At 45.6% G+C, this 22,883-nt stretch overlaps 1 protein-coding gene across 1 annotated transcript in view; it reads right to left on the minus strand.

Annotated features, from left to right (window-relative positions):
• The window catches only part of LOC140723707 (NACHT, LRR and PYD domains-containing protein 3-like), a 31,475-nt gene extending 9,709 nt beyond the window's left edge, over positions 1–21,766 (minus strand). The window contains exons 1-7 of the mRNA XM_073038262.1: positions 21,638–21,766; positions 17,963–18,131; positions 11,462–11,554; positions 10,469–10,635; positions 9,388–9,559; positions 9,238–9,288; positions 2,739–4,476 (exon numbers count right to left, since the gene is read on the minus strand). Coding sequence (XP_072894363.1) covers positions 2,739–4,476; positions 9,238–9,288; positions 9,388–9,559; positions 10,469–10,635; positions 11,462–11,522 — 2,189 coding nt within the window. The 5' untranslated portion in view covers positions 11,523–11,554; positions 17,963–18,131; positions 21,638–21,766. The remainder of the gene's footprint in view (positions 1–2,738; positions 4,477–9,237; positions 9,289–9,387; positions 9,560–10,468; positions 10,636–11,461; positions 11,555–17,962; positions 18,132–21,637) is intronic.
• Positions 21,767–22,883: the final 1,117 nt, after the last annotated feature.

Here is a 22,883-nt window from a genome sequence, read left to right on the forward strand (position 1 = left end):
GGAATTAAGGCAAACAAACAGTAGTGTCATGGAACATATAGAGATTAAAGAGGAGGAGCTGCTTGCTCCCTTGCAGTGAATAAAGGTAGATAAATCCCCCGGGCCTGACATGATATTTTCTCGGACCTTGAGAGAGACTAGTGTAGAAATTGCAGGGGCCCTGGCAGAAATATTTAAAATGTCCTCAGCCACGGTTGCGGTGCCGGAGGATTGGAGGGTAGTTCATGTTGTTCCGCTGTTTGAAAAAGGCTCCAAAAGTACACCAGGTAATTACAGGCCAGTGAGCCTGACATCAGTAGTAGGTAAATTATCGGAAGGTGTTCTGAGAGATCGGATATACAAGGATTTGTACAGCCAAGGGCTGATTAAAGATAGTCAGCATGGCTTTGTATGTGGTAGATCATGTTTAATGAATCTCCTAGTGTTTTTCGAGGAGGTTACCAAGAATGCCTATGAAGGAAAGGATGTGGATGTTGTCTACATTGACTTTTGTAAGGCCTTTGGCAAGGTCCCAGATAAGAGGTTAGTTCTAAAGGTCCAGACACTAGGTATCCATGGAGATGTTGTAAACTGGATTCGAATTGGCTGTGTGGGAGAAGACAGAGAGTGGTAGTGGATGATTGCTTCTCAGTGTGGAGGCCTGTGACTAGTGGTGTGCCTCAGGGATCTGTGCTGGGACCATTGCTGTTTGTTGTCTATATCAATGATCTAGATGATAATGTGATAAATTGGATCAGCAGGTTTGTGGATGATACTAAGATGGAGGCGCTGTGGACAGCGAGGAAGGCTTTCAAAGCTTGCAGAGGGATCTGGACCAACTGGAAGAATGGGCCAGAAAATGGCAGATGGAATTTAATGCAGACAAGTGTGAGGCGTTCCATTTTGGAAGGATAAATCAAGGTACGACATACACGATAAACGGTAGGGCACTGAAGAGTGCGGAGGACAAAGGGATCTGGGGGTTCACATACATAATTCCCTGAAAGTGGCGTCACAGGTAGGCAGGGTTGTAAAGAAGGTTTTTGGCATCCTGGCATTCATAAATCAAAGTACTGAGTATAGGAGTTGGAATATTATGGTGAGGTTGTATAAGATATTGGTGAGGTCAAATTTGGAGTATTGTGTGCAGTTCTGATCACCTAACTAAAGGAAGGAAATCAGTAAGTTTGAAAAAGTGCAGGGAAGATTTACTAGGATGTTGCTGGGTCTTCAGGAGTTGAGTTACAAGGAAAGATTGAACAAGTTAGGACTTTATTCCTTGGAGCATAGAAGAATGAGGGGAGATTTGATAGAGATTTAAAAAATTATGCGGGTATAGACAGGGTAAATGCGTTTAGGCCCTTTCCACATAGATTAGGAGAGATAAATATGAGAAGACTTGGCTTCAGGGTGAAAGGGGAAAGGTTTAGAGGGAAATTCTTCACTGAGAGAGTGGTCAGAGTGTGGAACGAGCTGCCATCTGATCTGGAAAATGTGGACTCACTCTTAAGCTTTAAGAACAAATTGGATAGATACATGGATGGGAGAGGACTGGAGGGTTATGGACTGGGTGCAGGTCAATGAGACGAGCGGAATAAGGTTTTGGTACAGACTAGAAGGACCGAATGGCTTGTTTTCTGTGCTGTAGTATTCTATGATGTTATGATTCTATGGGGAGGAGAGTTCCCACAGGCGAAAGGGAGATGGGAATGGGGAAGAAAGATCCCAAAGGAGGAAGGAGGATGGGGGAGAGAGATCTCACAGGAGGAAGGGGGATGGGTTTGAGAGATCGGCCAGGAGGAGGAGGGATGTGGAAGAGAGTTCCCACAGGAGGATGTGGGATTGGGAAGAGAGATCTCACAGGAGGAAGGGGGCCGGGGAAGAGAAATTCCACAGGACAATGGGCATGCCAAAGAGAGATCCGACATGAAGACGTCGATGGGGGAGAGAGATCCCACAGGAGGAAAGGGTATGGGGAAGAGAGTTCCAACAGCAGGAAGGGATGGGGAAGAGAAATCCATAGAAGGAAGGGGATGGGGAAGAGCGATCTCACAGGAAGGTGTGTGGGTGTGTGGAAAAGACATCGCACAGGAGGATGAGGAAAGAGTAATAGAGAGCCCACAGGAGGAATGGGGATGGGGGCAAGATTCCAAAGAATGGAAGGGGGATTGGGATGAGAGGTCCCACAGGAGGATTCCAAGGGTAAACGATAATCCTACAAGACGAGAGGATGCAGAAATTTTTTGTACGTGTGTGTTGGATCTGAACAGAGGCCCCGAGGAGATGCGCCCTCTCTTTTTGCGTATCTGGAAGTGAGCAAAGTCACACACGGGGAAGGGCAGGGGAGGACAATCTCACAAAGGTATTTCTCTCCTTCTCACTTGGACAATCTGCTGACGGTCTCTTGTCCCTCACCGGGAAGGGGGTGTGAATCTCTGACCCACCTACTGCAGTCAGTGTCGGTCTGGGTGACAGTAACAGTGAGAAGGTACATTGTCAATGCACGTGTCACAGGCAGCGAGAAACACGGCCATTCCTGTGATTTACTACCATTCTTCACTGATCTGATGACGTCTCCAACATCCCTTCACAAGAAACCACAGAACCCTCCCGTCCTGGGGGAATTACTGACCGATCCCCTGGGTATTTGTCACAATTCTTCACAATCAGATTTACTACAAATTTACCGAAATTCCTTTACATTGAAACAACACAATGAGACAGTTTCAAAGTTCAGAGTGAGAGATAAATCAAGTTACCTCAACTTCTGGCACTTGTGCAGCTCGGGTCCCAGCCGCTGGATTCCTTCACACTGAATGTGGCAGTTCTCCAGGTTGAGGTGTTTTATTGTATCACAGAGTCCGATGACATGAGACAGGATCGCGCAGTCCACAGGGGTCAGTGTCATTTCACTGAATGAAAGTTTTTTCACAGATCCCAGTGCGGTCTGAGCAAGTCCACGATTCCGAGACTCAAATAGGTAGTGCAATGTGTTTAGGAGTCTCCTTTTACCAGCTTCACTCCTCGTGTTTCTACTCTGGCGTTTAACCTCCTCCTGTACCCAGTCAATCACCCGGCAGGTTGTTTGATGAGGAAATGGACCCAGAAACTCCTCCAGGCCCCGAGCTGTCATTGGGTTGGAGAGACCAGCAACAAAACGGAGAAATACCTCAAATCGCCCATCCTTCACGGAGTGGGCTTCAGTGAGGAGTTTCATAATATCTCTGCCATCTGGGATCAGGAATTGTGCGACTGCAGCTACAAACTCTTGGATGGTGAGGTGTGGGAATGTGTACACCGCACACCGGGCAGAATCCTCTCTCTCCAAAAGCTCCATTAGGAACCCGGACAGGAACTGGGAAGGCTGCAGATTGTGGTTGATCAAATCTCCATCTGTAAACGCAATTTTCTTCTCGGACACTCCTCTGAAGGCCATCTGACCAACCCTGAGTAACACATCACGGGGTTTCTCAATCTCACGGCCGTGATTTTTCAGGATGTTGTAAATATAGTAGGAGTACAGTTGGGTGATGGTCTTGGGAACTCGCTGCGGGTCCCTGACTCTTTGTGTGAAGAAGGGGCCCAGTGCCAGAGCGAGGATCCAGCAGTAGGAGGGGTTGTAGCTCATGGTGTACAGGATCTCGTTCTCCTTCACATGCTGGAAGACAGCTGCCGCCACCGTCTGATCTTCAAAATGTCTGATGAAATAGTTCTTCCGTTCCTCACCAACAAATCCCAGGATTTCAGCCCAGATACTGATCTCTGCCTTTTCCAATAAATGTAACGCAGTGGGGCGGGTGGTCACAAGCACTGAACACCCTGGGAGCAGCTTGTGCTGGATTAAACTGTATACAATGTCAGACACCTTGCACTTGAATTCAGGATCTGTGCATGTGGACTGAGGTTCTGTGTCTCTCTGACAGTCAGCAAAATCAATTTTGTCGTTGAATTCATCCAAACCATCGAATATGAATAGCAATCCCACTGGGTTCTTCCAGACCTCTCTCAGTATATTCCTGAAGTAAGGATATTGATCCAGAATCAGTTCCCTCAAGTTTATTGTGCAGTTAATGGAGTTTAACTCCCGGAATTTGAAACTGAAGACAAACTGGAATTGTTGGTATATTTTTCCCGTGGCCCAATCATAAACGATCTTTTGTACCATTGTTGTTTTCCCGATCCCCGGGACTCCGGCCACTGCTGCCGAACTCCCAGATTTGGATTTACTCCGGGAAAAGCTGCTCTGAAACAACTGAACCTTCCGGAGTTTTTCCAGGAGTCCACGGAGATGTGTTTCTCTCCACTCCTCGTGGTCTCTGCCTCTGGCCAGCAGCTCATGTTCCACCAGTCTCCGATCTCGAACAGTAGAAATGACCGTGAGTTCAGCGTATCGATCAACCAGCTGGAAAACATTCACCTTCTCCGTCATCAGGATCATGTTCACTCTCAGTGTTTCAGTTTGTGCCCGCAGAGTCTCCTTGTGTTTCTGTTGAACATCTTCCATGAGAACAGACAGTGGACAAACTGTTAGATGCCTCAACTCAGAACTCAGTATTTAAGCACACAAGAGTTAGCTCAAAGCCATTGCATTAATTGGGTTCACCAATGGATATTCGTGTAGTAAAGTAAATCCAATTAACAGACCCCTGACTGGACAGAGAAACCTGGTCTAGATAAACACCAGATCATCAGAATTCCATATTAATCGTGCTGTGAAGGTGAGTATTTCCCTGGTAGTTTACTGACACCCGACTGTCCCGTACTGGACACCCTCGCACAACTGTCACACCCTGGATGGGTGTGTGGGGTCTCACAGTGTGTCAGCACCCTGTCAGATGTGTGTGAGGTCTCACAGGCTGTCCGGACACTGTCAGGGGTGTGTGGGGTCTCACAGTCTGTCTGGACCCTGCCAAGTGTGTCTGGGGTCTCAGAGTGTGTCGGGACCCTGTCAGGGGTGTGTGGGATCTCACAGTGTCTCCGGAACCTGACAGGGGTGTGTGGGATCTCACAGTGTGTCTCGACCCTGCCAGCTGTGTCTGGGGTCTCACAGTATGTCAGGATCCTGCCAAGAGTGTGTGTCGACTCACACTGTGTCAGGAACTGTCTCACAGTGCATCAGGATACTGTGAGGTGTGTTCGGTATCTCACAGTGTGTCAATACCTAGCAAGAGGTGTGTGATATCTCACGGTGTGTCAAAACCTTGCCAGAAGTGTCTGGCTCACACAGTGTGTCAGGATACTGTTAGGTGTGTGTCGGGTCTCAAAGTGTGACAGGACCTTAACAGGCATGTGTCGGCTCTCACAGTGCGTCAGGACCCTGTCAGTTATGTGTGGGTTCTCAGAGTGTGTGAGGACCCTAACAGGCGTGAGTGTGTCTCACAGTGTGTCAGCAACCTTTCAGGGTTGTATGGAGTCTCGCAGTGTGTCAGAACCCGCTGGAAGTTGTGTGAGGTTACAAAGTGTTTTAGGACACTGTCAGGGATGTGCGGTGTCCCACAGTGCGTCAGGACACTTTTAGGTGTGTTTGGGGTCTTACAGTGAGACAGGATCCTATCGGTGGTGTGTGGGGTCTCACACTGTGTCGGAACCCTCTCTGGGTTATGTGCGGTTCACAGTGTGTCAGGACCTAACAGGGGTGTGTGGGGTCTCACAGTGTGTCAGGACCCTGTCAAGAGTGTGTGGGGTATCACAGTGTGTCAGGACCCTGTCAAGAGTGTGTGGGGTATCACAGTGTGTCAGTACCCTGTCAGGTACGTGTGGGGTCTCACAGTGTGTCAGGACCCTGTCCGGTGTGTGGGGGCTCTCACAGTGTTTTGTGACCCTCTCAGGGCTGTGTGGTGTCTCACAGTGTGTCGGAACCCTGTCTGGGGTGAGTGGGGTGTGGCAGTGTTTCGGTACCCTGTAAGGGGTGTATCGGGTCTCTCAGTGGGTCCCAACCCTGTCTGGGATGTGTCTGCGGTCTCACAGTGTGTCAGTGCCCTGTCAGGGATGTGTGGGATCTCGCAGTGTGTCACTTCCTTGAAAGGGGTGTGTGCGGTCTCACAGTGTGTCAGGACCCTACCAAATGTGTCTGGGGTCTCACAGTGTGTCAGGACCCTGTCAGGGGTGTGTGGGGTCTCACAGTGTATCAGGACCCTGTTAGGCGTGTGTAGGGTCTCACAGTGTGTTATGACCCTGCCAGGAATGTGCGTGGTCTCACGGTCTGTCTCGACCCTGTCAGTGGAGTGTCTGGTCTCACGTCCTGTCAGGACCCTGTCAGGGGTGTGTGGGGTCTCACAATGCGTCAGGTCCCGAACAGTGGTGTTTGGATTCTCACAGTGTGTCAGGACATGTCTGGGGTGTGTGGGATCTGACAGTGTGACAGTACCCTGTCAGGTGTGTGTGGGGTTTCACAGTATGTCAGGACTCTGTTAGGGATCTGTGGGGTTTCATAGTGTGTCAGTACGCTGTCAACTGTGTGTGGGGTCTCACAGTGTGTCAGGGCATGTCATGTGTGTGTGGGGTCTTACTATGTGCAGGAACCTATCAGGGCTTTGTGGGGTCTCACTGTCTGTCAGGGGTATGTGGGGTTCACAGTGAGTCAGTACGTAACAGGTGTGTGGGGACCCTGCCTGGGGTGCATCTAATCGCACTTCCTGTCAGGACCCTCTTAGGGGGGTGTGAGGTCTCACAGTGTGTCAGGACTCTGTCAAGTTTGTGTGGGGTCTCACAGTGTATCAGGAACCTCTCAGGGGCGTATGGCGTCTCGCAGTGTGACAGGAATCTGTCAGGGGTGTGTGAGGTCTCTGTGTGTGTCAGGACCCTGTCAGCTGTTTGTGAGTTCTCACAGGGTGTCTGTGCCCTGGCAGCTGTGTGTCAGGGGTCTCACCGTGTGTCACGACCCTTTCAGGTGTGTGCAGAGTCGCACGGTGTATCATGACCCTGTCAGCGTTGTGTGGTGTCGCACAGTGTGTCTGGACCCTGCCAGGGAGGTGTGGGGTCTCACAGTGTGTCAGGAATCTGCCAAGTGTGTCAGGATCCTCTCAGGTATGTGTCGGGTCTCACAGAGTGACAGGACCCTAAATGGCATGCGTGGGTACTCACAGTGTGTCAGGACCTTGTCTGGTTTTGTGAGGTCTCACACTGTGTCGGGGCCCTAATAGGCGTGAGTATTTCTCAAAGGGTGTCAGGACCATGTCAGGAGTGTGTGGGGTCTCACAGTGTGTCAGGACCCTGTCAGAGGTGTGTCAGGTCCCACATTCTGTCAGGATCCTCTTAGGGGTGTGTGGGCTCTCACAGTGTAACAGGTCACTGTCAGGCGTGTGCGGAGTTCACAGTATGTCAGCACCCTAACTGGGGTGGGTAGGATCTCACAATATGTTAGGACCCTGCCAGGGGTGTGTGGGGTCTCACGGTGTGTCAGGACCCTGTCAGAGGTGTGTCAGGTCCCACATTCTGTCAGGATCCTCTTAGGGGTGTGTGGGCTCTCACAGTGTAACAGGTCCCTGTCAGGTGTGTGCGGAGTTCACAGTATGTCAGCACCCTAACTGGGGTGGGTAGGATCTCACAATATGTTAGGACCCTGCCAGGGGTGTGTGGGGTCTCACAGTGTGTCAGGACCTTGTCAGGGATGTGTGTTGTCTCACACTGTGTCAACGCCCTACCAGGTGTGCTTGGGGTCTCAGGACCCTGTCAGGGAGTGTGTGGGCATTCCAATCAAGTATTCGGGAGAAACAGTAGGAAAACCTAGATTTTTGAAATGTTTAGAGAATGTGACAGTGGTAGAAATAATGTTGTTCAATAATCAGGGAGAGAATATGTTTCATATTCCGAAATAGATGTGGGAATTTCACTGCCGTGACAGTTCCCTCGGCAAACAGCATGAAGAACATTGAAGAACAAGTTTGCAGGCAAATTGTCGAGAATTACCAAATCCTTAGTGCAGGAAAATGGAGGGGTTTTATTGTCTGAATGTGGACTGGAAAAGCATTAACACTGGTGACAGAAACGAGAGCAGTTTGAAAACTTTATCTGATCCCATTTCAAAACTAACATCTTTTGGACTTTGTTCTTGGAAATGAAACAGACTGAATGAGGGTGTTGGCCAAGATTCCTTATATTACTGTTCAAGGGCATCGAGTTATCAGTTAAAACATGGGCTAATGTAAGATTAATAATTTTTATAATACCTTCTTTGCTTCGCTCTCTGCTCTGTTAAATGTGCAGTTGATTGATCCAACTCAGTCTGCGATGATGAAACCTTACACTCACTTGAGCCCATGGACTGACCCGGGCTCCATTTTTACCGACACAAAGTGCTTACGGATGTATTGAGTTTCTTATCCAGACGATCACAAATTAATTAATTGCAATATTATTTATAGATACCTTAAGTCCTTTCCACCTCTTTGCCGCGAGCTTACAACCCTCGGTTTCTCTGCCCTAACTCCCATCTCTCACCCTTCCACAGTATCCATCACACATCACATCAATTTCAGCTTCTGTGGACTGAGCTGAGGATTTGACCCCCATCACACCCTCACTAACACTGTGTCCTGATGGAATTCCCAGGATTATTAAGTGGGAAATTGAACGGGATAACTTTAGCAGTATTTGCAGATGTGAACAGAGTGGGTTTCATATGCTGCTATGAGAATAAACAGACTAGTTGTAGTGTTAACACGAGGAAATCTGCAGATGCTGGAAATTCAAACAACAACACACACACAATGCTGGTGGAACACAGCAGGCCAGGCAGCATCGATAGGGCGAAGCGCTGTCGACGTTTCGAGCCGAGACCCTTTGTCAGGACTAGTTGCAGTGTTACCTGCTTTTCTCATTAAATGGATGCTGTCACTGTTATTCTGCGACGGGAACTTCAATGGATTCCCAATTCTAAAAAACAATGATATCCTGTAGGAGCTGAGGGAGTTTAGAAAAGTGATTTAGAATGAGGGCTATTCCGGGGGTTGGGTGGTTGTAGGGATATAATTTCACCTTTCGGAGTAAGAAATTTCACATAGTTTTGCTCCTCAGATTGCCCTCTTCTCCATTCTGACCCCGGTGGAGGGATCTGTAGTTGCAGGACCCAGAGAGGAGTGATCCCTTTCAGCAAAGCCTCCAACTCTCTGCGTTTTTCCTCATACTGTACTGTGAAAACTCTCCCTCCAGCAAACATTTTTCCATGTGTCTCACTGTGCGCTGTGTCACGGTGGAACATTTACCTGATCAAATCCCCGTGACTCAACAACGACATGGCCCTATACAACATTAACTTACCTTTCAGTTCCCTGGGAATCTCCGGTACGGGTCGACGGACCGGAATACAACCTGTTCAGATTTAAACAATTAGAGGAATTGAAATGTGTCAAGTTATTAAGTATGTAATTCTTGATTCCAAAATTAAATTAGTATCTGATATTATCTCACCATGTTCCTGTATTTCTTTCAGTATTTTGTCAAACTTTGGGACTCCAATCCTCATTTTCACAAAGGTTTCCCACATCACCCTCCGGGCGCGGGAGCCTTTCTCCATCACCAGGCTCAGGAGGAGTTTAGAACTGTCCGCCCGCTCTCCCTTATCAGCGAGATCAGAGATTTTCTGTGAAGAGTAACGGAGAACATATTGGGGACTGACAGATTCACACAGAGAATGAGAAGTAAATGATGTGCTCTGTAACGGGATCACACTGAGCAGTCACCCGGACGGGTGCTGATCCTGTCTGGACATGGACTGTACATTCTGAGTGCAGAGCACACGGAGGGACATTCACCGTGAACCTGGTCCACCAGTCAATGAGATCCTGGCTGGTCTGTGACCGCTGCATTGACGTGGCTCCAAATCCATAAATAATTCCTCACCGGATCTGACCGTGTAAAATAGAAATCATAAAATGACGATCACAGATGAAGAAAGAAGTCAGGCAGGTTTTTATAACAGAGTGAGCAGTCTCGGAGAAGTTGCAGAAAAGATGATGTGATTCATCTCCTCAGTCCGCCAGTGTCCAACATGACAGCAAATTACCGGCTGACACCTGAAACCTTTCCTTTGCCTTTTCCAGTGGAGGTTTATTCAGTAATTACACATGACAACACGGTAATGTTACCCGATCCACACTGTTTACAGCTACAGATTTTAAAAGACTCATCTCCACCCAGAACAGAACACACTGGAGCTCCTGTGGCATCCAGTGATAATGCCCCGGTTCTCACTGACATCCTGCCGTCACGCCGCACGGTCTTTTCAAAATGAAAATTCCTACCATATTTCCATTTAAACTCCTTTATTGCAACCTCATACAATTGTTCCCTGCTCCCCCCGCTCTGAGCATTGAGCCGCCACTGTTGTGTTTGCACCTCTTTCAATCATTCCTTCTGATTCAAATCTTTAAGAATTATATATATTTATTTCTGATTTGTTTTTATGCTTTATTATCCGATGAGTGAGAGTTCCGACACCCATCAGTCCTGTGATGTGTGAAAATTCAAACCCATTCTCCCTCCCACTCACCCGATGTTCCTCTCCGCTGAACTGATTCTCGGCCGTTAACGCCAGGCTCACTCCGTGCACCCCTCCTTCCATCGCCTGCTCCAGCCTGTCCCGGTAGAAATCCGTCAACTGCAGCAGCTGGAAATCACTCCAGCTTGCCAGGAGCTCGGTGATCACTGAGCTCGGACCTGTGGGGAAAATGGGGAAAATTAAAGAAATTACTGACACTATATTGGGCAGCAACTTTCTCTCTCGAACCTGGGGGGGAAGGAACGGGGCTTTGGCTGGTGGGGGGGGGGGGTGCGTGGTGCCGGTCGGGCTGGGTGTTTGGGAGAGGTTATTGAAGGCTAGTCTTCCGTGTCTCTGCGAATATACCTCCCTGTTTGGAAAGGACTCTGCTTATTGCTGAGAATATCACCATCACTCTCCTGGTACTGCCCATCACCACTGCTTTGCTCTGGGTTACTGTCTGCCTGCCTGGTCAACCCCTTCCTCAGAAAATCTCTGGGATATCTCACAAAATTCTGCAGGTACTCAGCAGGTCAGGCAGCGTCTACGGAGGAGAATAAACAATCAATGTTTCAGGCCAAGGCCCTACATCGGATTGGAAATGAGGGGACGGAAATTCTAGATATTGCCACATTACTTCGTATTCCCCTGGTCATGATCGAAAACGTCATATGTTTATTCCTCTCCATGGATGCTGCCTGACCGGCTGAGTTCTGCCAATATTCTGTGTGACTTTGCGTTGCCCAAAACTTTCAGCATCTGCAGAATGTCTTGTCTTCTGGAGTAACTCGCTATTTTAATGTGCATCACAATCTGTCAGAGGAGCAGGAGCAGACGGTAAATGTACTCCTTCCACGTGTGACTGTGTTTCCCCCAGAGATGTTAACTCTCTCTCTCATCTCTCTGCTCCGTTTTCACAAATCGTTTGTGAATTGCAGATATTGCATTAAACCCAGAACAGAATCATCAGAGTGTTTATAAATTAAAAATAATTTGCCACAATACCCGTGTCCTTTCCCGATGTGGACATCAGTGGAACTCCTCCAATGCCCGCACCTTGATCCATTTTGAGACCAGGTGTGATTAGTTTATGCTGCTCTGTAACAAAAAAAAAGTAACAACATGTGGGTCAAACATTAATTGGCAATATTAGCTGCAAAACATCTTTAAAATAAGTAAAACAAAATACTGGAATCATTCAACAAGACAGTCAGTATGTTAACATTTCAGCTGGGAGACACTGTATCAAAGCTAAGCCTGTGTGTAGGAGCCATGTATCTGTTTTCTACCTGCATTGTATCCTGCGTTGCTTAATCATGATATTTATATGGTAACTGTTCGCATCAGTGGGGGTGTGGTCAATGTGAAGGGAAATCTGTTACATATTTGCTGGATGTCATATCTTTTGTTATTATCCTCTCAAATCCGCTGACATGACATTTGCGATTGTATGTTTGCTAATTGCTAATAAGGGATCGAATACATATCATCAACATTTGTAATGACAACTTGAGTTCGTTAGAAATCACGCTACATTCACAACAGGTGTCTCTCAATCTGTCGTTTATTTTAAATATTCTGAGCTAGAGTGTATTGACATTCAGAAAGAGGATGTGCTGGAGCTTTCGAAAGGTATTAAGTTAGATATGTCTCCAGGACTGTCGCAGATATATCCCAGGCTACAGTGGGAAGCGAGGGAGGAGATGCTGAGCCGCTGACAATGATCTTTGCATCATTAATATGCTGGGGAGAAATACTAGAAAATTGAAGGGTTGCAAACCTTGTTCCGTTGTACAAGAAAGGGACTAGAGATAACCCAGCAAATTATAGAGCAGTAAATCTTACTTCAGTGATGGGAAAATTGTGAAAGAAGATTCTTCGAGGCAGGATTTATGAGTATTTGGGGACACGTAATCTGACTTGGGACAGTCAACATCACTTTGTCAAGGGCAGGTCATGCCTTACGGACCTGATTGAATTATTTGCGGATGCAACAGAACACATTGACGAAGGTAATGTAATGGAAGTAGTGCATATGGATTTTAGTAAGGCATTTGATAAGGTTCCGCAGACAAAGCTTTTTCAGACAGTAATGAGGCATGGGATCCAAAAGACTTTGCTTTGTGGATCCAGATTTGGCTTGCTCACAGAAGGCAAAAGATTGCTGTAGATGGTTCGAATTCTGCTTTTAGGACGGTGACCTGCAATATCAAATTTGAAGACAGAGTATATTATTAATGGTAAAATTCTTGGCAGTGTGGAGGATCAGTGAGATCTTGGAGTTTGTGTTCATTAGACACTCAAAGCCGCTGCGCAGGTTGACAGTGTTTTAATGTGTATGGTATGATAGCGTTCATCCACTGTGGGATTGAGTTCAAGAACTGTGAGACATTGAAACACTGAAACACAGAAACCCTACGGCACAATACAGGCCCTTCGGCCTAGAATGCTGTGCCGTACATGCATTTACTTTAGAGATTACCTCTGGTTACCCATAGCCCTCTATTTTTTCGAAGCTCAATGTTCCTATCCAGGAGACTCTTAAAAGACCCTATCGTATCCGACTCCAGCACCGTCGCTAGCAGCTTATTCCACGCACTAACCACTTTGCGTAAAAAAAACTTAGCGGTGACATCTCCACTGTAACTACGTCCAAGCATCTTAAAACTGTGTGCCCTCTCGTGTTAGCCATTTCAGCCCTGATAAAAAGCCTCTGACTATCCACACGATTGTTAAAGCTATGTAAGAACTTATTTAGACCTCAATTGGAGGACTGTGTTGAGATTTGCTCACCTCACTACAGGTAGGATGTGGATACTGTAGAGAGAGTGCAGAGGAGATTTACAAGGATGTTGCCTGGATTGGAGAGCATGCCTTCTGAGAAAACGTTGTGTGATCTTGAGCTTTTCTCCTTGGAGCGACGGAGGATGAGAGGTGATCTGATAGAGGTGTATAAGATGATGAGAGACATTGATCTTGTGGATAGACATAGGCTTTCTCCAAGGGCTGAAATGGCTAACACGAGAGGTTATATTTTTTAAGGTGCTTGGAATAAGGTACAGGGGAATGTCATGCATCTCTTGGTGGGTGCATGGAATGCACTGCCAGCAAGATGTTAGAGGAGGACACAATAGGGTCATTTCAGAGACTTCTAGATAGGCACAGTGGCATGGAAAAGTTTGGGATCCCCGGTCAAAATTTCTGTTACTATGAATTGCTAAGCGAGTAAAAGATTAACTGATTTCCAAAAGCCATAAAGTTAAAGTTGACACATTTATTTAATATTTTAAGTGTTACAAATCAGCAACAATGAATATATAATTGAGCCAGGTTTTTCTTATAAGAAATAAAACATTTATTAAACACAGTAAAAACCCACAAGTAAACAAACGACTTACATAACCGGAAGTCAGCTGCGATACGGCAGCTCGAACAGTTCTTAAAGCGGTAATGCGAAAACAGTTCATAAAGTAATAATGCGAAGGTCCAAAGTTTTACACAGGCAGTTAAAAGGAGAGACTTCTTGAAAGGTGTTAAATTCTCTTTCGCTGTGTTACTGCTGATCCCAGCTGCAGTATGCTTTTCCCGGAGGATTTACGATCAAAGGAAATAAATGGCTTAAAAGGCACTGACCTTTATTTGCCGAAGCTTTGTATCCAACTCACTGCTTTTTTTTATTGGCAACGCATGAATTATCACGGACACAAGTTATTACTTCCTCGTGCGAAGATTAAACAAAGGTCGAATCTGTTTCACCGTCGACATTAGCTTTCCAAATCCTTCAGTATGCCCGAACTCTGACGAATCTTTACTCTCCACTGACTTTACTGGCAGTAATATATCGAAACTGCCAACAATAACCTTTGAGACTTAAGGCAGAAAATAAAACTCCACTTTTATACGAAAACTGCCCACGTCACAGAACTGCCCACGTCATGGGGTTCTCCTTTTATACCCGGTTGGAAAATACTATCACATGACTCTCTCACTGGCGGGAAAATGACGTCACTCCCCATCACAAGACCATTACCTCATCTCCTGCATAATATCAATTATATCATGGTCACGTGACAGCTACACGACACCCACGGGTACTTAACATTAGCAAGAGTCCTTTTTTTTATTTCCATCTTTTACAGTTTCAAAATAACAAAAAAGGAAAAGGGTCCGAAGCAAAGCTTTGGACACCCTGTATGGTCAGTACTTAGTAACAACCCCTTTGGCATATATCACAGCATGTATAGGCTTTCGGGAGCCAGTTAAGAGTTTGGGGGGCTTTCGCCCATTCTTCCTTGCAAAAGGATCCTAGTTTTGTGAGATTCTTGGGCCGTATTGCATGCACTGCTCTTTTGAGGTCTACCAAAGATTTTCGATGATATTTAGGTCGGGGGATTGTGAGGGTCATGACAAAACCTTCAGATTGCGCCTCTTGAGATAGTTCATTTGTGGATTGTGATGTGTGTTCAGGATCATTATCCTGTTGTAGAAGCCATCCTCTTTTTTACCTTCAGCTTTTTTACAGTCAGTGTGATGTTTGCTTCCAGAATTTGCTGGCATTTCATTGAATTCATTCTTCCCTCTGCCAGGCAAAGGTTCCCCGTGCCACTGGCTGCAACACAAGGCCAAAGCATGATCGATCTACCCGCGTGATTAACAGTTGGGGAGGTGTTCTTTTCATGAAATTCTGCACTGGAGAGACTTGTTCTAGAGCAGCTCTGGCCTATTGCTAGGCCACACTTAGACCCCCTCCAGTTCGCCTACCAGCCCCGACTAGGAGTTGAGGATGCCATTGTCTACCTGCTGAACCGTGTCTACGCCCACCTGGACAAGCCGACGAGCACTGTGAGGGTCAGGTTTTTTGACTTCTCCAGTGCGTTCAACACCATCCACCCTGCTCTGCTGGGTGAGAATCTGACAGTGATGCAGGTGGATGCTTCCCTGGTGTCATGGATTATTGATTACCTGACTGGCAGACCACAGTACGTGATCTTCCAACACTGTGTGTCAGACAGAGTGGTCAGCAGCACTGGGGCTCGACAGGGAACTGTCCTGTCTCCCTTTCTCTTCACCATCTACACCTCGGACTTCAACTACAACTCAGAGTCTTGCCATCTTCAGAAGTTTTCTGATGACTCTGCCATAGTTGGATGCATCAGCAAGGGAGATGAGGCTGAGTACAGGGCTACGGTGGGAAACTTTGTCACAGGGTGTGAGCAGAATCATCTACAGATTAATGTGAAAAAGACTAAGCAGCTGGCGGTGGACCTGAGGAGGGCTAAGGCACCAGTGTCACCTGTTTCCATCCAAGGGGTCAGTGTGGACATGGTGGAGGATTACAAATACCTGGGGATACGAATGGACAATAAACTGGACTGGTCAAAGAACACTGAGGCTATCTACAAGAAGGTTCAGATCCATCTCTATTTCCTAAGGAGATTGTAGTCTTTTAACATCTGCCGGGCAATGCTAAGGTCGTTCTACGAGTCTGTGGTGGCCAGTGCTATCATGTTTGCTGTTGTGTGCTGGCGCAGCAGGCTGAGGGTAGAAGACGCCAACAGAATCAACAAACTCATTCGTCAGCCCAGTGATGTTGTGGGGGTGGAACTGGATTCTCTGACGGTGGTGTCTGAGAAGAGGTTGCTTTCCAAGTTGCATGCAATCTTGGACAATGTCTCCCATCCACTCCATAATGTACTGGTTAGGCACAGAAGTACATTCAGTCATTAGATGTAACACTGTTACATTCAGAGTTGAAACACTGAGCGTCATAGGAAGTCATTCCTACCTGTGGCCATCAAACATTACAACTCCTCCCTCGGAGTGTCAGACACCCTGAGCCAATAAGCTGGTCCTGGGCTTATTTTTCCACTTGGCAGGATTAACATTATTATTTAATTATTTATGGTTTTATATTGCTATATTTCTTCACTATTCTTGGTCGTGAGGCTGTCCGTTTTTTTTTCTCCGAACATACCTCTGCACATTGCGGCCACAAGTTTAATTTTAACTTCATCAGTCCACAGAACTTGTTTCCAAAATGCATCAGGCTTGTTTAGATGCTCCTTTGCAAACTTATGACGCTGAATTTTGTGGTGAGGAAGCAGGAAAGGCGTACTTCAGGTGAGGCTTTCTTCTGATTACTCTTTCATCAAGGTCATCTATTTAAAGTGATCTAAAACAATTCCATATACAAAATTCAAAAAATATTGATTGTGTAAGTATTCATCATCATCATCACAAAACCGGAATTGCCAGCTGGAGAACACAGATTCTATCAGTTAACAGAAGACCTTTCGTCCATGCAGTCCTTGTGTCCCGGCAATCTAAGCACCCCGACAGTGAGCGAATAATTCAGGTAGCTGATCGATGAGAGGGATTATATCTCTTGGTCGTTAATGTTCGCCGAGAGTCGGTTGGAAGGAGTTGTTGTGAAGTTTGGAGTGTATCACAGTGAATGAACCGACACCCGAACGCTCTGTGTTTTCCCTCCGACGTCCTGCCACAGGTGGCGCTGTGGGGACCTCCTGCAGATCAGAGTACAGTGCCGAACCCAGAGGATGCCGGCGGTTCTCCTGATCGGCCGGCGCTTAGGAAGGGGCGGATCTTGGGTTTGTGAAAATCAACGGTCGGTTGCAGTAGCTAAGGGCCGGGACTGAGCCAGTCTTCTGGGGGATCCGGGTTCTCCTATGCTGCAGCCCTTGTTTTATTTTTGCGCCCGAGCCGGGAATGTGGGAACAGTTAGTTATGATACCCAAGCTGAGAGAGTGGATGTGGATGAAGGGGATCTCTCCACGTGTACGGTTGTGGGGTGAACGATGGGAAGGATGCTGGGTTATTTGTGGGGTGGGGGGAGGATGGGGTCGTGTGGGTAAGCGGACGCAGCGTGACCGGGGAGGACGGGTGCCGGGGCAAATCAAGTTTTAAACAACAAAGGATCTTTCCCTTTGGATCAGACAGGAGACGTGTTCTTTCAGGAAGCAACAAATCTTTTATATTAATTACAGTCTAATATTGCTGTTAACATTGAGTTTGTTACAGAGCCCCAGAGTTTGGGAATAGCTGGGTGGTAGGACGCAGAGGGTGACGATGAGGGGCTGTTTCTTCGACTCGAGTCCCGTCCTTAGTGACGTATATCAATAATTTGGTTGAGACTGTACAGGGTATAGGTAGTAAGTTTGCAGAAAGTAAACTTAAGTAATTACATTTTTTGAAAGATAGTAAGTATAAGCAACCCACTCTGATTCCCTCTCCACACTCACAATTGACCAAAAGCTACTTCAAAACATGCAAGACCTTGAAATGAGCAAACACTGAGGGAATGTGAGTGGCTTTAAAGGGCTGAGCTGCTGACAGCATATTACCAGACCTGGAGAAATTGCAGCTGGGTCTGACAGAGGCATAACTGGTTCTTCTGGGCACATTCAGTCTCACTCCAACTGTTTCCCAACTTCCTTCGTACAGGTATGTAATGTCTAACGGGGCAATGTTTGAGTAAATGAGACTCACCAAACTTTCTCCTGACTGAATCACTGGAATCTCCGAGTCAGATGGGTCCTCTCCAGTTGATGCTCTCAGTCCTCGGGCCGGTTCACTTGTTGCTGTTCCCTCGTCTTCAGTCGTATTTTGCTTCCAGTTGTCGGTTTTTCATCCAATAAATCTCTCACCGCAGGTCTAACTTTAACCAGACGGATAATAAAGCACATTAACAATACAAAGGAGAACAAAATATTTCTGCCTAACGAAGTTTAAATGTTGAAGACAAATATAACGATCTCAATGAACAAATCTGAAATTGCCCCTCGCACTTCACAAAGCCTGATCTGGGATACAAAGGACTCATCGTTCAGTTATGGTCAGACACAAGATGTAGGAGGAGAATGAGATGATTCGATACAACGAGTCTGCTCACCATTAAACCATAAGTTTTATTCCACCACCATATTCCTGCCCTCATCCTTTAACTCTGAAGCTACTGATCAATCAAGAAAATATTTAAATCTGCCATAAATATATGCAAATCGAAGCCTCAGCCACACTCTGCGGCAACAATTTCCACACAGCAGCCATCTTTTGGCTGAAGAGATTTTTCTCATCTCAATGTTTAGGGAAGCGTCTTTACTCTGAGACTGTGCTCTCAGATTGCAGACTCTCCATGTCCACTGTATCGAGGCGTTTCAGCATTCAGTAGGTTTACTTCACCTCCCCACACCACTCCCAACGTCTGAACTCCACTGAGCACGTCCAGACTCATCGAATACTCCTCATACATGACGCCGATCATTCCTGAGATTATTCATGTGAACCTTGTTAGCAACAACTGCACTGAACACATTCCCAGGAACAACAGGCAAATTGGTACCAGGATAACTTACTGGGAAAAGTTGTGGTTTCTTCACAGTTCTCCTATCACAGAACGAGCTATTTCCATTCCCAGTTTAAATCAGGCCCATTTCAGGAAATTTAAACCATTCCAGGGTGAAAGTAATAAAAACAAATATGGAATTACCAGAAACATTCAGCAGGTAAGGAACAACTGTGGAGAGAGGAACAAATTTGACGATTCAGGTTCATATACTTCGTTAGAATTACTTCAAACATTTTAAGTTTTTACCGCAGACATCCATCATCAAAATCCGTTAGATTTCCACTGCCTGACAGACAGGTGACAATGAGGGGGAATTTCCAAATACGGTTTGAACACTGAACCCCCAGACCAGAAATACTTGATCAGCACTATATAAACTTGGGCCGGTTGATCCCCTATCAAATTTACTTAGATCGAAAGCTATGATATCCCATGACCCACCCTCACAGTGTCACACAGCTGAATCTGTCACTTCCCGACACTAGAAGCCTCGCATATCGTCCTCACATCTCACAGCAAGTGATGTATTCAGGGATATACCCACAACCAATGTCCAGGTGCCCGAGACTACCGAATCATTTGGAAGGAGAAACATCGTGTCAAATCTGTATTACTGACCTTGGCCAAATGCCAAATACTGAGAGCTCCATAGTCCGGAGTTTCCAAGGATTACATCCCAAACAGTAACTCTACCAGGACTCCTTGCTCCGATAATATGATGTAGTGTTTCGACCAATCAGAATTCAAAAACTAACACTCCATCAACCTATGGCAGAACGGGAACCTGATGACTGGACCAATGATAGGGCTGGAAAAACTGGTCGTGTGTCACCACATACCGGGGATACGTTTACCATTGCCTCCTGCAGCTAAACTGAACTCAATTTATCATTATTTTATTATTAAACGAGGCCTTGCCCAGCACAATTGGCCATCACATTTCTTGTAGGATAACAGGAATAAAATGTTTTTAATATAAAATTTTTACTCGTTTCATCAGATTGGATGCGCGGAAGGAGAAACTGTGGAAGATTCAGTATCAGAGCTGGGACTGTCCAAGATGCTGCCCGATCTTCTGAACGTTTCCAGCATTTTCTATTTGTACTTTAAATAATGCACAACTATTGTCTGATTACAAGACGATTGTGACGGCCTAAACAAAGTTGCACAAATGTAATGCCCACATTCAATAGTTTTCTCTTCATTCTAACACTGGGCTAATACAGTGGATAGAGTCAATGTTCACAACATCATCCCTACCCCACTATCGGTCTGTTACATCTGCTCCCGAGGCCGCTGTCTCTCACTGAGGGACCGTGACCAGAGAGCGATAAAAATGTGCACCACTCCCTGCAAGTCACATGGGCTGTTACCCTGGCAACAGAGAAAGTGGCTCTCCAATAAAGACAAACAAAGAAATAACAGAGTTACTTTAAAAGCTGTCAAGATTAACACTTCGCCATTCTGTAACGTTGAATTTAAAATTGTAATTATTGATGCGATACAGAATGGCCAGAAATTAATAAGATGGTTGATATATAACATTGAAATGGTGGGATACAGGCTGGACAGTGTCTGAACAAGATGTTTGATATATATCATTGAGGTGGTGGGATACAGACTGGACAGAGGTTGAACAAGATGGTTGATATATATCATTGAGGTGGTGGGATACAGGCTGGACAGTGTCTGAACAAGATGGTTGATATATATCATTGAGGTGGTGGGACACAGACTGGACAGAGGTTGAACAAGATGGTTGATATATATCATTGAGGTGGTGGGATACAGACTGGACAGAGTTTCAACAAGATGGTTGATATATATCATTGAGGTGGTGGGATACAAACTGGACAGAAGTTGAACAAGATTGTTGATATATATCATTCAGGTGGTGGGATATAGGCTGGACAGAGATTGAAGAAGTTGGTTGATATATATCATTGCGGTGGTGGGTTACCGGCTGGACAGAGTTTAAACAAGTTGTGCGGGGAATGCGCAGATGGAACCAGATGGGAAAAAGGATCATCATTAGTTTTCTCTTCATTCTAACACAGGAATAATTCAGTACACATAGTTAATGCTCACAACATCCTCCCCAACCCTTTATCGGTCCGTTACATCTGGTCCTGAGGCCACTAACTCTCACTGAGCTACAGTGACCAGAGAGCGATAAAAATGCTTACCACTCCCTACCGGTCACATGGGCTGTTATTCTGGCATGCAGAAAGAGGCCATCCAAATATGACCGAAAAAGAAAGAAACGGTCTCAATTTTAAACGCTCTGAGTCTCGTTCTGTCAAGATTAACATGGTTCAATATTACATGTACTTGTTCAATATAAGTCTGTGAACCTTGGTTTTCAATAATTGGTGTGATCACCCCCACCCCCCCCCCCCCAGCCCCACGACACACAATAACTTCAAATAAGTGCTTCTGGTAACTGCTGATCTTCCTGCACATCGGCTAGGAGGAAGTTTAGGCCATTCTGCCTTACAAAACTGCTTCAACTCTGGGATGTTGATGGGACTCCTTGCCTAAACTGCTGCTTCAGGCCATTCCACAACATTCCTATGGGATTAACGATAGGATTTTGACTTGGACATTCCAAAAACGAAATTCTCTTTTGAAATCATTCCCCTATCGATTTACTCTTGTCTTTCGGATCATTGACTTGTTGCATTATCCAACTTGAATTAAACCAGTTGACAGACTGCTACCCTGACATTCTCGTGTAAAGTGTCTTAATATAAAATTAACACAATAGCTATTTTATAACGTTGAAACTAAAATTGTAATGTTTGTCTTTACCTTACCTTATCCTGCATTAAACAAATCCTCTGCTATTTCTAGGTAACAAACACCGATAGTGAAGCAAAATACTTGACAATGAGGAGGCAGTAGTAGTTTCAAGGATTACAGCCTAAACAGTAACTCTCCCAGGACTCCTTACTCCGGTAATATGATGCGATGTTTCGGCCAATCAGCGTTCAAAAACTAACACTCCACCAACCCATAGAAGAACAAGAGCCTCATGATCATCTGACTGGACCAATGATCGGGCTGTAAAACCAGGGAGTGAGTCAACAGATACCGGGGATACGTTTTACATCGTCTCCAGCAGCTAAACTGAATTCAATTTATCATTATTTTATTGTTAAATGTGCTCTTGCCCAGCACATTTGGCCATCACATTTCCTGTAGGCTAACAGGAATAAAACGATTTTAATATAAAAATGAAATAATAGTGCTGGACTCTTGTTGCATCAGATTAGATTTCTGGAAAGAGAAACTGTGCAAGACCCGGAATCAGAACTGGGACTGTCCAAATTTCTCCCCGATCTGCTGAACGTTTCCAGCTTTTTCTCTTTTTACTTTAAATGATGCACAACTATTGACTGATGACAAGACGTTTGTGACGGCCTGAACAAAGTTGCACAAATGCAATGCACACATTCGTTAGTTTTCTCTGCATTCCAGCACAGGGTTAATACAGTCGAGGTTTACATCATCCTCCCCACCCCACTATCAGTCTGTTACATCTGCTCCCGAGGCCGCTGTCTCTCACTGAGGGACCGTGAACAGAGAGCGATAAAAATGTTCACCACACCCTGCAAGTCACATGGGCTGTTACCCTGGCAACAGAAAAAGTGGCTCTCCAAAAATGACAAAAAAAAATAAAGTAACTGACTCAAATAAAAATGTTGTCAAGATTAACACTTTGCCATTTTGTAACGTTGAAACTAAGATTGTAATTATTGATGCGATACAGACTGACAAGAAATTAACAAGATGTTTGATATATATCATTAAGGTGGGGCCGTACAGACTGGACAAAGGTTGAAAAAGATGGTTGATATATATCCTTGAGGTGGTGTGATACAGGTTGGACAGAGGTTAAATAAGATGGTTGATAGATATCATTCAGCTGATGGGATACAGGCTGGACAGAGGTTTTACAACATAGTTGATATATATCACTGAGAAGGTGGGAAACAGGCTGGATAGAGGTTGAACTAAATGGTTGATATATATATATATATATATATATATATATATATA

This window comes from Hemitrygon akajei, unplaced genomic scaffold, assembly GCF_048418815.1.
Source record: "Hemitrygon akajei unplaced genomic scaffold, sHemAka1.3 Scf000129, whole genome shotgun sequence".
In the NCBI taxonomy this organism is placed as follows: Eukaryota; Metazoa; Chordata; class Chondrichthyes; order Myliobatiformes; family Dasyatidae; genus Hemitrygon; species Hemitrygon akajei.